General features: G+C 30.3%; 1 protein-coding gene across 2 annotated transcripts in view; it reads left to right on the top strand.

Annotated features, from left to right (window-relative positions):
• Positions 1-1,324: 1,324 nt before the first annotated feature.
• Positions 1,325-12,816, top strand: part of LOC130448765 (leucine-rich repeat and calponin homology domain-containing protein) — a 33,307-nt gene continuing 21,815 nt past the window's right edge. The window contains exons 1-2 of one of the 2 annotated variants that reach the window (XM_056786273.1): positions 1,325-1,727; positions 10,245-10,441. In XM_056786273.1, the coding sequence (XP_056642251.1) occupies positions 1,553-1,727; positions 10,245-10,441 (372 nt within the window). In that variant the 5' untranslated portion in view covers positions 1,325-1,552. The remainder of the gene's footprint in view (positions 1,728-10,244; positions 10,442-12,816) is intronic. The other variant, XM_056786274.1, reaches the window with a different exon arrangement.

Here is a 12,816-nt window from a genome sequence, read left to right as displayed (position 1 = left end):
TCGCTAAGTGTAAGGGATTTTGGTATAAAATGTAATAATTAAAATAAATATTGAATTATAGTTTTATATTATAAAATGTAGTTATCTTATCACTATTAATATTTTACTTTATATAGGATTCTGGCTATGTATGGATTTTATTTCTTGGTGGCGTATAGCATTCTCCATGAATCCATGTTTTCCCGTATTAACGATATATGGTTAGACGATATGCCGAACGTTGACAGAATTTTCCATATATGTCTTGAAATATATCTTGTTCGAGACATGAAATGTTTCGAGATGGAAGAAGAATTATTCTCAAAATTAATATTTATTATAAGATCTAGAGAGCTATGCATCAAATTAACTAGGATGGAGGGGGATCCTTATAATCCGACATTCATTATGCCTACACAACATCGAAGAAGCGCAATAGAAAGTGCCGAATTTTTTTATTAAAAAGTGAATAAATCGAAAAGTAGTTTTATTAACTCATCAAACGACTGGAAGGTGGCAAAAATATCCGTTTATAATATTTTACAGTTTACTGCCATACAACAATACAGTGGTTCGCAGTTAGATGTGGAGATGGCGCGACAATATTCCATTAAAATATTCCATTAATATTTCTGCTTAAGTTCTTGAAACCGTCATTTTAGATAAATGAATCCTTAAAAAATAGGATGTTCACAGTTGAGAAGAGGCAATATAATTATTTCACATAAAATTGTCTATACGTGAATAGTTCAGCTATTTTATAAAAATTAAATATTTTCCTTCGATTAATATGGTGTATTAATATTTTTTTTATTTAATTCCCAATAATATATTTTTCGAAATGCCTAACTCTACGATATATTTAAAAAAAAAAAAATAACTAAAGTGTGAATTTAGTGTACCATGTCATATTAATAGACATGCGGAGTTGTTCGATTTCAATATTTTAGCAACGTTGTCAAATGTAAATATTTTTCCTAGTAGTGATATGTATGCCGAATATATTTAAAACTTTCGATTTTGTTTGTGATTGATACCTACGTTTTCGTGACAATTTCAATATTCAATTTTCTTAGTTGTTCTAATAATAGATTTATTATAAAAATAAAAGTAATTTTGCTAATCTAATATCACAATATAATGTTGTATATCACACTTTTAATTACAGTTTTCAATTCATATATTTATTCATATATAACGTATAATTATCTTAGTATACTTTGTATTTGTATTTTAATTTTTTAATAGTATATCCATTATCGGTGTGACTTTTTTTCGTATTTGTGGTTATTCATTTTGGCAACGCTGGTTCATTCATCTGTCTATTTGCGACTGGCATACGGCTAGACGCGAAACAAGACCGAGTTAATAGTCGACAGTCGTGAGTTTTATTGAATTGTGTACATGCAAGGTTCGTTTTAGAAAGTTACCGCTAATATTGACATGAATTTAGTACGAGTTCGGTAAATTATTATATAAACATGTACAATTACGTTCAGTATTTACTTTATAGAACTAAAAAAAGTATATAGCAATCTCAAAATACCGACATAATATTTACGTAAAATGAACGATGGCAGTGTTAGTTTCCAATATAAGTGGACATATTCAAAACCAGTTGACTCGATCTTTAGAACGAATACTGGAAGAAGCAAACCAAAGTGGAGAGTTGAAATTAAGTAACAGAAAATTAAAGGATTTTCCTAAAACCAACGAAAAATACAATTTGAGTGATACCGTAATTGCAGGTAAGTCCTTATTAAATTTATATTTAAATTCTCAGAATGGTGAATAATAAAACGTTTTTATTTCATTATTATTTCATGGCACGTATAGGTTTTGTCTTTGTGTGTGGTTTCTTCGATTTAATACAGGAAGTCTTATCAACGAGATAAATACTTGAATAGTACGTTTTTATTCAAACTTTTGGAATGTCTGTTTATTTTTATTATTTACATTTATGTTTATTCTGTTAGTTATGAAATTATTCACGTAACAAATTTTTTGTGTAAACGTACAGAGATAAGGGAATCTGGTGTGTTATAAAATTGTCAGTGGTGGTGACTATTCTTTGAAAAATTCGTGTATAAATAGACATATTTTTGGTTAGGTTAGGTTCAATGAATTTTGTTTATTGTTTGATTTATTCCTCAATAGTTTTAATCAATTTAATGCATCATCGGACACAATATTTGTTATAAAAATAAATTTTTTTCCGTCTTAAATATTCTGATGTGAACTTTTCGTTCTTTTACTTTACACTGTTTCCTACCATTGTTTTTAAACGGCTCCAAAGCACACAAAGAATACTTAACTTGACCTGGAAAAAGGGTTGAAGGTTCCCATGCTTTTTATTGTTTTCATTAAGCAGAAATATACATTTTTTTCTTACAAATAGCCGCCCAAGCAGAAAATATACATTTCATTTTGACTGTGGGATGCACAAACAAAGAAAAGACACCGCACTATACAGGGTGAGTGTTTATTCTCGATGGAACCCCTCCCCATTTTCTAAAAACCCATTTTTTGGGCTTAAAACTCATAAAGAAACACAATTTTGTAATCGTGTACCTTGATTACAAAATATCCCCCGCGCGTGCTTAATCTCTAAGAGCAGCGTAGGTCGATTTAGGCGTCGTTCGAGAAGCGTTTGTTGCAATGTCGGGTGTGAAAGGTATAGAAACGTAGGTATGTTGGTTTTTCCTGAAACGTACTATAAGTATATCTGTTCACGATGAATTATTAGTTTATAAGTTTTGATTACGTTCCCACCAGATGTCAGTATGTAATAGCAACATTTCCGGTGAGTCACTGAAGATCTGAAGACAAAATTCATTATATATATAAAAAAAATAGGTTTATGTGGATAATATAACGATGACTGTTTGTGTAAATATCAGATTTAATGATAGTCGTTGTTTCCTGTCAAACAAAAAATAATTTTGGCCAATTTCACGATCACTTTTTTTATAATCAACAAAAATAATTTTATAGATAAGATACCGAGATAATATTTCGATTTATTATATCTACAGGGTGTAATTTTGTAATATACAATTTGACGTTTAAAAAAAGTTTTAATAACGCACTTTCCCCCACCTAAAATTCACGATCTTGCCCTCGGCGATTCTTCCTTGTTTCCTAACCTCAAAATTTCGGATCAGATAAACCGCAAATTGAAATTGTATTATACAGGGTGTTCGTAGTTTAGATAGAAAACTTTCTATCATAGAAAACTTTTTCGAAAACACCCTGTACATTAGTATTTTATATTTGGCTTTTCCGATGTACCCCGTATAATAGGTGCGTTTATTTTAAAAGTATTTTCACGTAAAATTTAGACAGGAAACTATGATAAAATCGAAATATTATACATTTGATTCATCCATCTGTCGCACCACCCTCTTCGGAGATGTTACCAAATAAAAAGAAATCTCGTGCAGACAATTAACATCCAGATGCTATTCTGGTAGAACTTTTTGGCACGAGCCACATAAACATGTGTTCGATAAAAGGGGAGAGAACCCGATAAATTCCACCAAAAATATTAATTCTGTTGTTGGTTTAATCCAATTCGAAAATTTTCGGGATCGAATTCCATTTTTTGACTGTAAACACTCGTATGACAAGTGACGATACGTACTGAGTACGTCCACCATTTAAAAACGTCAAACTTCAAAATGGCAGCATCAGATTTGACATATTCAAATCGGTGTTGCCATATCTCGGAATTTAAGTACTAACTCGCGTATATTTTATAGTATAAGCGCTTAAACTGTTATTTTCAATCGAATCACGATTTTCTACAATATTTTTCAACGGGGCGTTTGCTTTCCCTATTTTCAAAGCGAATTTCGCCCCCGACTAAACCTTAACTGCCCCATCCGGCCAGACGGTCGAAATTCTCATTATTCTCGTGCGAGAACCCCAAATTTTAGGGGATGAATATTTGACAGGATCGATAAAAACCTTCAACTCCGTAAACTAAGTTTCGAACCCAATTACATTACCATTTGTTCGTCCGAGTGGAATAATTCCACCTAAACAAAACAAAACGAAATTTATAACTGATCCAGGGGTAGACAAACGGGAGATTGACGGTTTTTTTTTATAATAATGGGCGTTGGAGACACATCGATACAAATAAAGTACTCAAGTGTCCAAGGGACACCCAAGAATCAATCATCTGTGATTTTGGGTCCCTATTAGGATCGTGTACTTAACGAATACGATAAAAGTTGAATTTAAATGAACGTTTTTTGATCGAAATAGAAGGAAAAGGTTTTCCAGATGATAATACGAAACGTAAGGGGCGGCGACTGTTTCTAAATGAATCAAGACGAAATACTTCGACGTTAGAAATATAAAAAATTTGTTAAATATCTCGAAAAACGTCGGTCGGTATGTATTTATAGCGGCATTGATAAACAGCCCTAAAAGTTTTCATTTCCTGACCTACAAAGGTATATTGAGCATTTTGACCTTTGATTTGACATTTAAAAAAGGTATATATCGGAATCGATGCGGATATTTCAGTTAAAAAGGTCGCTATTGATCATCAATTAAACGAAGAATATACAAAATGGTGAATTTCTCATATGATATGTAATTTTTTGGTAGGCGTATAACGTTTTCATAACTTTTTCTCGGTTTCTTCGATTGTGAAGATTTTTTATATATAAACAATTACCATAAATATTGCATATAATGTCAACAGAGACTTTATTTACTGACAACTAATTCCGTTATGCTTTTGACCTTTCAATATACAACAAAAGTGGTTTATTTATTATTAATTAAGTAATGGATCATTAGCATAATTGGATAAACGAGATGATATCTAAAAAAACGATGACGTTTTTGTCTTTTGTTGATTTACGAGAATAAGTATATCAAACAAACCATAGATAAAATATTATATGTCGCAGAATATCTTTTGCAAAAAACCATCAGTTGTCTTCAAAAATTGTCTTTATTGAAAAAAAAACCGTCAGTTATCTTTATAGATTGTATTTACCCAAAAAAAACCGTTAGTTGTCTTTAAAGATTGTATTTACCCAAAAAAAAAACGTCAGTTATCTTTAGAGATTGTATTTATTCAAAAAAACCGTCTGTTGTCTTTAGAGATTGTCTTTATTGAAAGAAAAACCGTCAGTTGTCTTTAGAGATTGTCTTTATTGAAAGAAAAACCGTCAGTTGTCTTTAGAGATTGTCTTTATTGAAAGAAAAACCGTCAGTTGTCTTTAGAGATTGTCTTTATTGAAAGAAAAACCGTCAGTTGTCTTTAGAGATCGTCTTTATTGAAAGAAAAACCGTCAGTTGTATTTAGAGACTGTCTATACCCAAAAAAAACCGTCAGTTGTATTTAGAGACTGTCTATACCCAAAAAAAAACCGTCAGTTGTCTTTAAAGATTGTATTTACCCAAAAAAAAACGTCAGTTGTCTTTAAGGATTGTATTTACCCAAAAAAAACCGTCAGTTGTATTTAGAGATTGTATTTACCCAAAAAAACCGTCAGTTGTCTTTAAAGATTGTATTTATTGAAAAAAAACCGTCAGTTGTCTTTAAAAATTGTATTTACCCAAAAAAACCGTCAGTTGTCTTTAAAAATTGTATTTACCCAAAAAAACCGTCAGTTGTATTTAGGGATTGTATTTATTGAAAGAAAAACCGTCAGTTGTCTTTAGAGATCGTCTTTATTGAAAGAAAAACCGTCAGTTGTCTTCAAAGATTGTCTTTATTGAAAAAAAAACCGTCAGTTGTCTTTAGAGATCGTCTTTATTGAAAGAAAAACCGTCAGTTGTCTTTAGAGATTGTCTTTATTGAAAGAAAAACCGTCAGTTGTCTTTAGAGATTGTCTTTATTGAAAGAAAAACCGTCAGTTGTCTTTAGAGATTGTCTTTATTGAAAGAAAAACCGTCAGTTGTCTTCAAAGATTGTCTTTATTGAAAAAAAACCGTCAGTTGTATTTAGAGACTGTCTATACCCAAAAAAAACCGTCAGTTGTATTTAGAGACTGTCTATACCCAAAAAAAAACCGTCAGTTGTCTTTAAAGATTGTATTTACCCAAAAAAAAACGTCAGTTGTCTTTAAGGATTGTATTTACCCAAAAAAAACCGTCAGTTGTATTTAGAGATTGTATTTACCCAAAAAAACCGTCAGTTGTCTTTAAAGATTGTATTTATTGAAAAAAAACCGTCAGTTGTCTTTAAAAATTGTATTTACCCAAAAAAACCGTCAGTTGTCTTTAAAAATTGTATTTACCCAAAAAAACCGTCAGTTGTCTTTAAAGATTGTATTTACTCAAAAAAAAAACCGTCAGTTGTATTTAGAGATTGTATTTATTGAAAGAAAAACCGTCAGTTGTCTTCAAAGATTGTCTTTGTTGAAAAAAAACCGTCAGTTGTATTTAGAGACTGTCTATACCCAAAAAAAACCGTCAGTTGTCTTTAAAGATTGTATTTACCCAAAAAAAAACGTCAGTTGTCTTTAAGGATTGTATTTACCCAAAAAAAACCGTCAGTTGTATTTAGAGATTGTATTTACCCAAAAAAACCGTCAGTTGTCTTTAAAGATTGTATTTATTGAAAAAAAACCGTCAGTTGTCTTTAAAAATTGTATTTACCCAAAAAAACCGTCAGTTGTCTTTAAAAATTGTATTTACCCAAAAAAACCGTCAGTTGTCTTTAAAGATTGTATTTACTCAAAAAAAACCGTCAGTTGTATTTAGAGATTGTATTTATTGAAAGAAAAACCGTCAGTTGTCTTCAAAGATTGTCTTTGTTGAAAAAAAACCGTCAGTTGTATTTAGAGACTGTCTATACCCAAAAAAAACCGTCAGTTGTCTTTAAAGATTGTATTTACTCAAAAAAAAACCGTCAGTTGTATTTAGAGATTGTATTTACCCAAAAAACCGTCAGTTGTCTTTAAAGATTGTATTTATTGAAAAAAAAACCGTCAGTTGTCTTTAAAAATTGTATTTACCAAAAAAAAAACCGTCAGTTGTCTTTAAAGATTGTATTTATTGAAAAAAAAACCGTCAGTTGTCTTTAAAAATTGTATTTACCAAAAAAAAAACCGTCAGTTGTCTTTAAAAATTGTATTTACCCAAAAAAAACCGTCAGTTGTATTTAGAGATTGTATTTATTGAAAGAAAAACCGTCAGTTGTCTTTAGAGATTGTCTTTATTGAAAGAAAAACCGTCAGTTGTATTTAGAGACTGTCTATACCCAAAAAAAACGTCAGTTGTCTTTAAGGATTGTATTTACCCAAAAAAAACCGTCAGTTGTATTTAGAGATTGTATTTACCCAAAAAAACCGTCAGTTGTCTTTAAAGATTGTATTTATTGAAAAAAAACCGTCAGTTGTCTTTAAAAATTGTATTTACCCAAAAAAACCGTCAGTTGTCTTTAAAAATTGTATTTACCCAAAAAAACCGTCAGTTGTCTTTAAAGATTGTATTTACTCAAAAAAAAAACCGTCAGTTGTATTTAGAGATTGTATTTATTGAAAGAAAAACCGTCAGTTGTCTTCAAAGATTGTCTTTGTTGAAAAAAAACCGTCAGTTGTATTTAGAGACTGTCTATACCCAAAAAAAACCGTCAGTTGTCTTTAAAGATTGTATTTACTCAAAAAAAAAACCGTCAGTTGTATTTAGAGATTGTATTTACCCAAAAAACCGTCAGTTGTCTTTAAAGATTGTATTTATTGAAAAAAAAACCGTCAGTTGTCTTTAAAAATTGTATTTACCAAAAAAAAAACCGTCAGTTGTCTTTAAAAATTGTATTTACCCAAAAAAAACCGTCAGTTGTATTTAGAGATTGTATTTATTGAAAGAAAAACCGTCAGTTGTCTTTAGAGATTGTCTTTATTGAAAGAAAAACCGTCAGTTGTATTTAGAGACTGTCTATACCCAAAAAAAACGTCAGTTGTCTTTAAGGATTGTATTTACCCAAAAAAAACCGTCAGTTGTATTTAGAGATTGTATTTACCCAAAAAAACCGTCAGTTGTCTTTAAAGATTGTATTTATTGAAAAAAAACCGTCAGTTGTCTTTAAAAATTGTATTTACCCAAAAAAACCGTCAGTTGTCTTTAAAAATTGTATTTACCCAAAAAAACCGTCAGTTGTCTTTAAAGATTGTATTTACTCAAAAAAAAAACCGTCAGTTGTATTTAGAGATTGTATTTATTGAAAGAAAAACCGTCAGTTGTCTTCAAAGATTGTCTTTGTTGAAAAAAAACCGTCAGTTGTATTTAGAGACTGTCTATACCCAAAAAAAACCGTCAGTTGTCTTTAAAGATTGTATTTACTCAAAAAAAACCGTCAGTTGTATTTAGAGATTGTATTTACCCAAAAAACCGTCAGTTGTCTTTAAAGATTGTATTTATTGAAAAAAAAACCGTCAGTTGTCTTTAAAAATTGTATTTACCAAAAAAAAAACCGTCAGTTGTCTTTAAAAATTGTATTTACCCAAAAAAAACCGTCAGTTGTATTTAGAGATTGTATTTATTGAAAGAAAAACCGTCAGTTGTCTTTAGAGATTGTCTTTATTGAAAGAAAAACCGTCAGTTGTATTTAGAGACTGTCTATACCCAAAAAAAACCGTCAGTTGTATTTAGAGACTGTCTATACCCAAAAAAAACCGTCAGTTGTCTTTAAAGATTGTATTTACTCAAAAAAAACCGTCAGTTGTCTTTAGAGATTGTATTTATTGAAAGAAAAACCGTCAGTTGTCTTCAAAGATTGTCTTTGTTGAAAAAAAACCGTCAGTTGTATTTAGAGACTGTCTATACCCAAAAAAAACCGTCAGTTGTCTTTAAAGATTGTATTTACTCAAAAAAAAACGTCAGTTGTCTTTAGAGATTGTATTTACTAAAAAAAACCGTCTGTTGTCTTTAGAGATTGTCTTTATTGAAAGAAAAACCGTCAGTTGTCTTTAGAGATTGTATTTACCCAAAAAACCGTCAGTTGTCTTTAAAGATTGTATTTATTGAAAAAAAAAAACGTCAGTTGTATTTAGAGATTGTATTTATTGAAAGAAAAACCGTCAGTTGTCTTTAAAAATTGTATTTACCCAAAAAAAACCGTCAGTTGTATTTAGAGATTGTATTTATTGAAAGAAAAACCGTCAGTTGTCTTCAAAGATTGTCTTTGTTGAAAAAAAAACCGTCAGTTGTATTTAGAGACTGTCTATACCCAAAAAAAACCGTCAGTTGTCTTTAAAGATTGTATTTACTCAAAAAAAAACGTCAGTTGTCTTTAGAGATTGTATTTACTAAAAAAAACCGTCTGTTGTCTTTAGAGATTGTCTTTATTGAAAGAAAAACCGTCAGTTGTCTTTAGAGATTGTCTTTATTGAAAGAAAAACCGTCAGTTGTCTTTAGAGATTGTCTTTATTGAAAGAAAAACCGTCAGTTGTCTTTAAAGATTGTATTTACTCAAAAAAAAACGTCAGTTGTCTTTAGAGATTGTATTTACTAAAAAAAACCGTCTGTTGTCTTTAGAGATTGTCTTTATTGAAAGAAAAACCGTCAGTTGTCTTTAGAGATTGTCTTTATTGAAAGAAAAACCGTCAGTTGTCTTTAAAGATTGTATTTACTCAAAAAAAAACGTCAGTTGTCTTTAGAGATTGTATTTACTAAAAAAAACCGTCTGTTGTCTTTAGAGATTGTCTTTATTGAAAGAAAAACCGTCTGTTGTCTTTAGAGATTGTCTTTATTGAAAGAAAAACCGTCAGTTGTCTTTAAAGATTGTATTTACTCAAAAAAAAACGTCAGTTGTCTTTAGAGATTGTATTTACTAAAAAAAACCGTCTGTTGTCTTTAGAGATTGTCTTTATTGAAAGAAAAACCGTCTGTTGTCTTTAGAGATTGTCTTTATTGAAAGAAAAACCGTCAGTTGTCTTTAGAGATTGTATTTACCCGAAAAAAACCGTCAGTTGTCTTTAAAGATTGGATTTATCCAAAAAAACCGTCAGTCGTCTTTAGAGACTCTGATTCTGATTCTGCGTTCATAAAATATCTGGTCCTTATTAGGAAAAAACTGAACCAGGTGCTAACGAAGGTCATTGTCATTTGTAAAAGTAATAAAAGTAATCAGGTAGTGCCAGATCGGGGCTGTATTAGGGTTGTGGCATCAGTCAAACTCCAATCCTGTTTAAACTTCAGACAAATTTCTTTCATTAGTATAATAATGGTATCGATCAATACTTTGATTATAGATAAAGTGTCTCTTAAATGGAATTTTTTTTTGTTTATTTCAGATTTATCGAAAAATCGGTTCGGCGAATTACCGGACGAAGTTCTCGGTTTTCATTTTTTAGAAAAATTGCAATGTTATCACAACGCCATACGGTTTATACCCGATACCGTAAGCGGCCTTCAGTGTTTGAATTTCTTAGATCTCAGCCGGAATCAGCTGACCAGTCTTCCGAGAGAATTATGCCAGTTGCCAATTCAGGTAAGATTATTTATAATGTTTATTCGTATTTACAGAAAAATATCAGAAGTATCTTTAGAAAATTTTGAAAATAAACTCTTGAAAATTCCATTTATCACATTGCTTCTTAATAAAAAAAAATTCGAAATTTATGTTACACATTGTTTCATGTCTCGAGATATACCTAATCCGATCCTGTTGGAATTGTATTAAATGCAAATATCAAATTTTTCTTAAATCTCCATACTAATTTTCAAGCTTGGCAACGTCGTTCAAAGATAACTTTATAGTTTTCAATTGTTTCCATCACTTTCTATAGTGCGAGTGAGATAGAGAGAGAGGAATAAACCGTGCCAGACTTGTCATTCTTGTCATTTAGAAGCAAGATGTAATAAAAAAAAGGAAATTATTAAATATTGAGTACCATTCATATATAAAATAAATCTTAATCCATTAATGCCTAAAACTTTTTTAAACGAGAAAGCAGCATTTTAGTTGCATAAAAATTTGACCATAATTCTATTTTTTTATAGTAAACGAAGGATTCATAAATACGAAAATAATAGCAAAAAGAAAATAACAATTATTGTTCATTTTTTACCTTTACCCCTTTAATAGTTTCTGTAAAAACTGAAATTTTTTTATTTTTACACATTTCTGAATTGTCATAAAACTTTAATTGCAGTCACTCCATTCGAGTTTTAAAATTTGGCAACGTTGATCGAATATAACTTTGTATGGTTTCCATCATTTTCTATATTGTGAGTAAGATAAAGAGAGAAATAAAGCGCACCAGACTTGTCATTTTTTTTAATTCGTATACAAAAACAACTGTAGCGATAAACAAATGTATTACGGGGTGACACACAAAAATTATTAGTAAATACTATTTCTAATAAGTACTTGTTATGTTTTGCTTCATACCACCAGACTCTAATTTAGAATGTTTAATATGCATTTCCATTTTCGATTAAAATAACACCGCTGACGTGTTGTATATACGTACAATGTTTTATCGGGGCATTGATCTGTTTATAAATCGTTTGGAAAATGAACAGTTACTTTATTGATTATCCTATATAAGATAATAGAAAAAAAAATGATGTAACTACTTTCAAAATGGATTTCATTTAATTAATTAATAATTTATATACTATATATAAAGTTTTTAAAAAAGAAAAAGACATTTTTGTTCCATATTAATTTATATTATCCAATATTTAACTCTATTTCTATTGCAAGTGAAATTTAAGGTTATGAGACGGGAAAAAGTCGTTAGGGATTAGACCTGGGGAATTATATCTCTCACTATACAGGGTGTTACATAAATCCGTTACAAAACATATTGTATCGAATTCGAATTGCAAGATTTTGGTACGTTATACAAAGTCAGTTAAAAGGTAGCTGTAGCTGACTGTACGTTGGAAAAAAAAATTTTTTTATATACAGGGTGGAAAGGAATTGAAACTTTTAACTTTCAAATGGAATATCTTTTATTTAATAATACAAATACAATATTTGTTTGTTACTTTAATTTTTCGTAATCATTCCATTTACCTAAAGTCTATTAAAACTTTATACAGGGTGTACCGAAATTTCGTTCAATTTTTATCGTAACGAAAAATCTGCCGGATTAAATGTTATTTTTCTTAAAACAGTGAGGATGTACAGTTATTTTCAGTATACACTACCGTCCAAAAGTTGTGTACTTAACCCATAAATCAAATTTCAAAATAACACACTTTGAAAAACTTCTCTTTGATATTGTCAAGCGAGGATCGAAACAAACAAAAAATAATAGTGCCCGTTATTTGATTACCGCGCGTGGTTAATCTCTAAGAGCAGCGTAGCTCGACTAGAGTCTACTTAAGAGTCGTTTGCTGCAATTCCGGGTTGAACCGGTCGCCATTTGGTTCGAAATAATCTTCCTTTAAGTGAAAAATCATTGTCATGAAACAGTTTTAAATCTATAGTGATGTAGGTATGTTGGTTATTCCTTAAACGTGCCGTGTAAAAAAGAAGGAAGTCAGTTAGTCAGGTGCCGACGAAATGTTGTTTAATTGAGGGAAAAATGGGAGAAGGGTGGAAAATCCTAAAAAATTCGTGATTGGAATAAAGAAATTTACATCAAATATACATCGAATCTCCGCATAGAAAATAATTTAATGTGATCTGGTTATTTTCCCAAATTCCATTTACGATGATGTCATTTTCTTATGAGTGTTTATAGAATTTGGCGCCCGTTCTATAAATACTTTTTTTTTGTGAACTGAGACGCCAAAAAAATAACACGCAGATGGTAGAACTCGATCGCCATCGCTTGCGACTGGTTTTGGAAACAATTTTGTTTTTATAATTTAATTGCGTTCGAATAAATTAAAATATCCACCGTATAA

The sequence above is a fragment of the Diorhabda sublineata genome, chromosome 9 (assembly GCF_026230105.1).
Source record: "Diorhabda sublineata isolate icDioSubl1.1 chromosome 9, icDioSubl1.1, whole genome shotgun sequence".
NCBI classification, from domain to species: domain Eukaryota; kingdom Metazoa; phylum Arthropoda; class Insecta; order Coleoptera; family Chrysomelidae; genus Diorhabda; species Diorhabda sublineata.
Note: the sequence above shows the minus strand (reverse complement) of the source record. Positions and strands in the feature narration are given on the sequence as shown.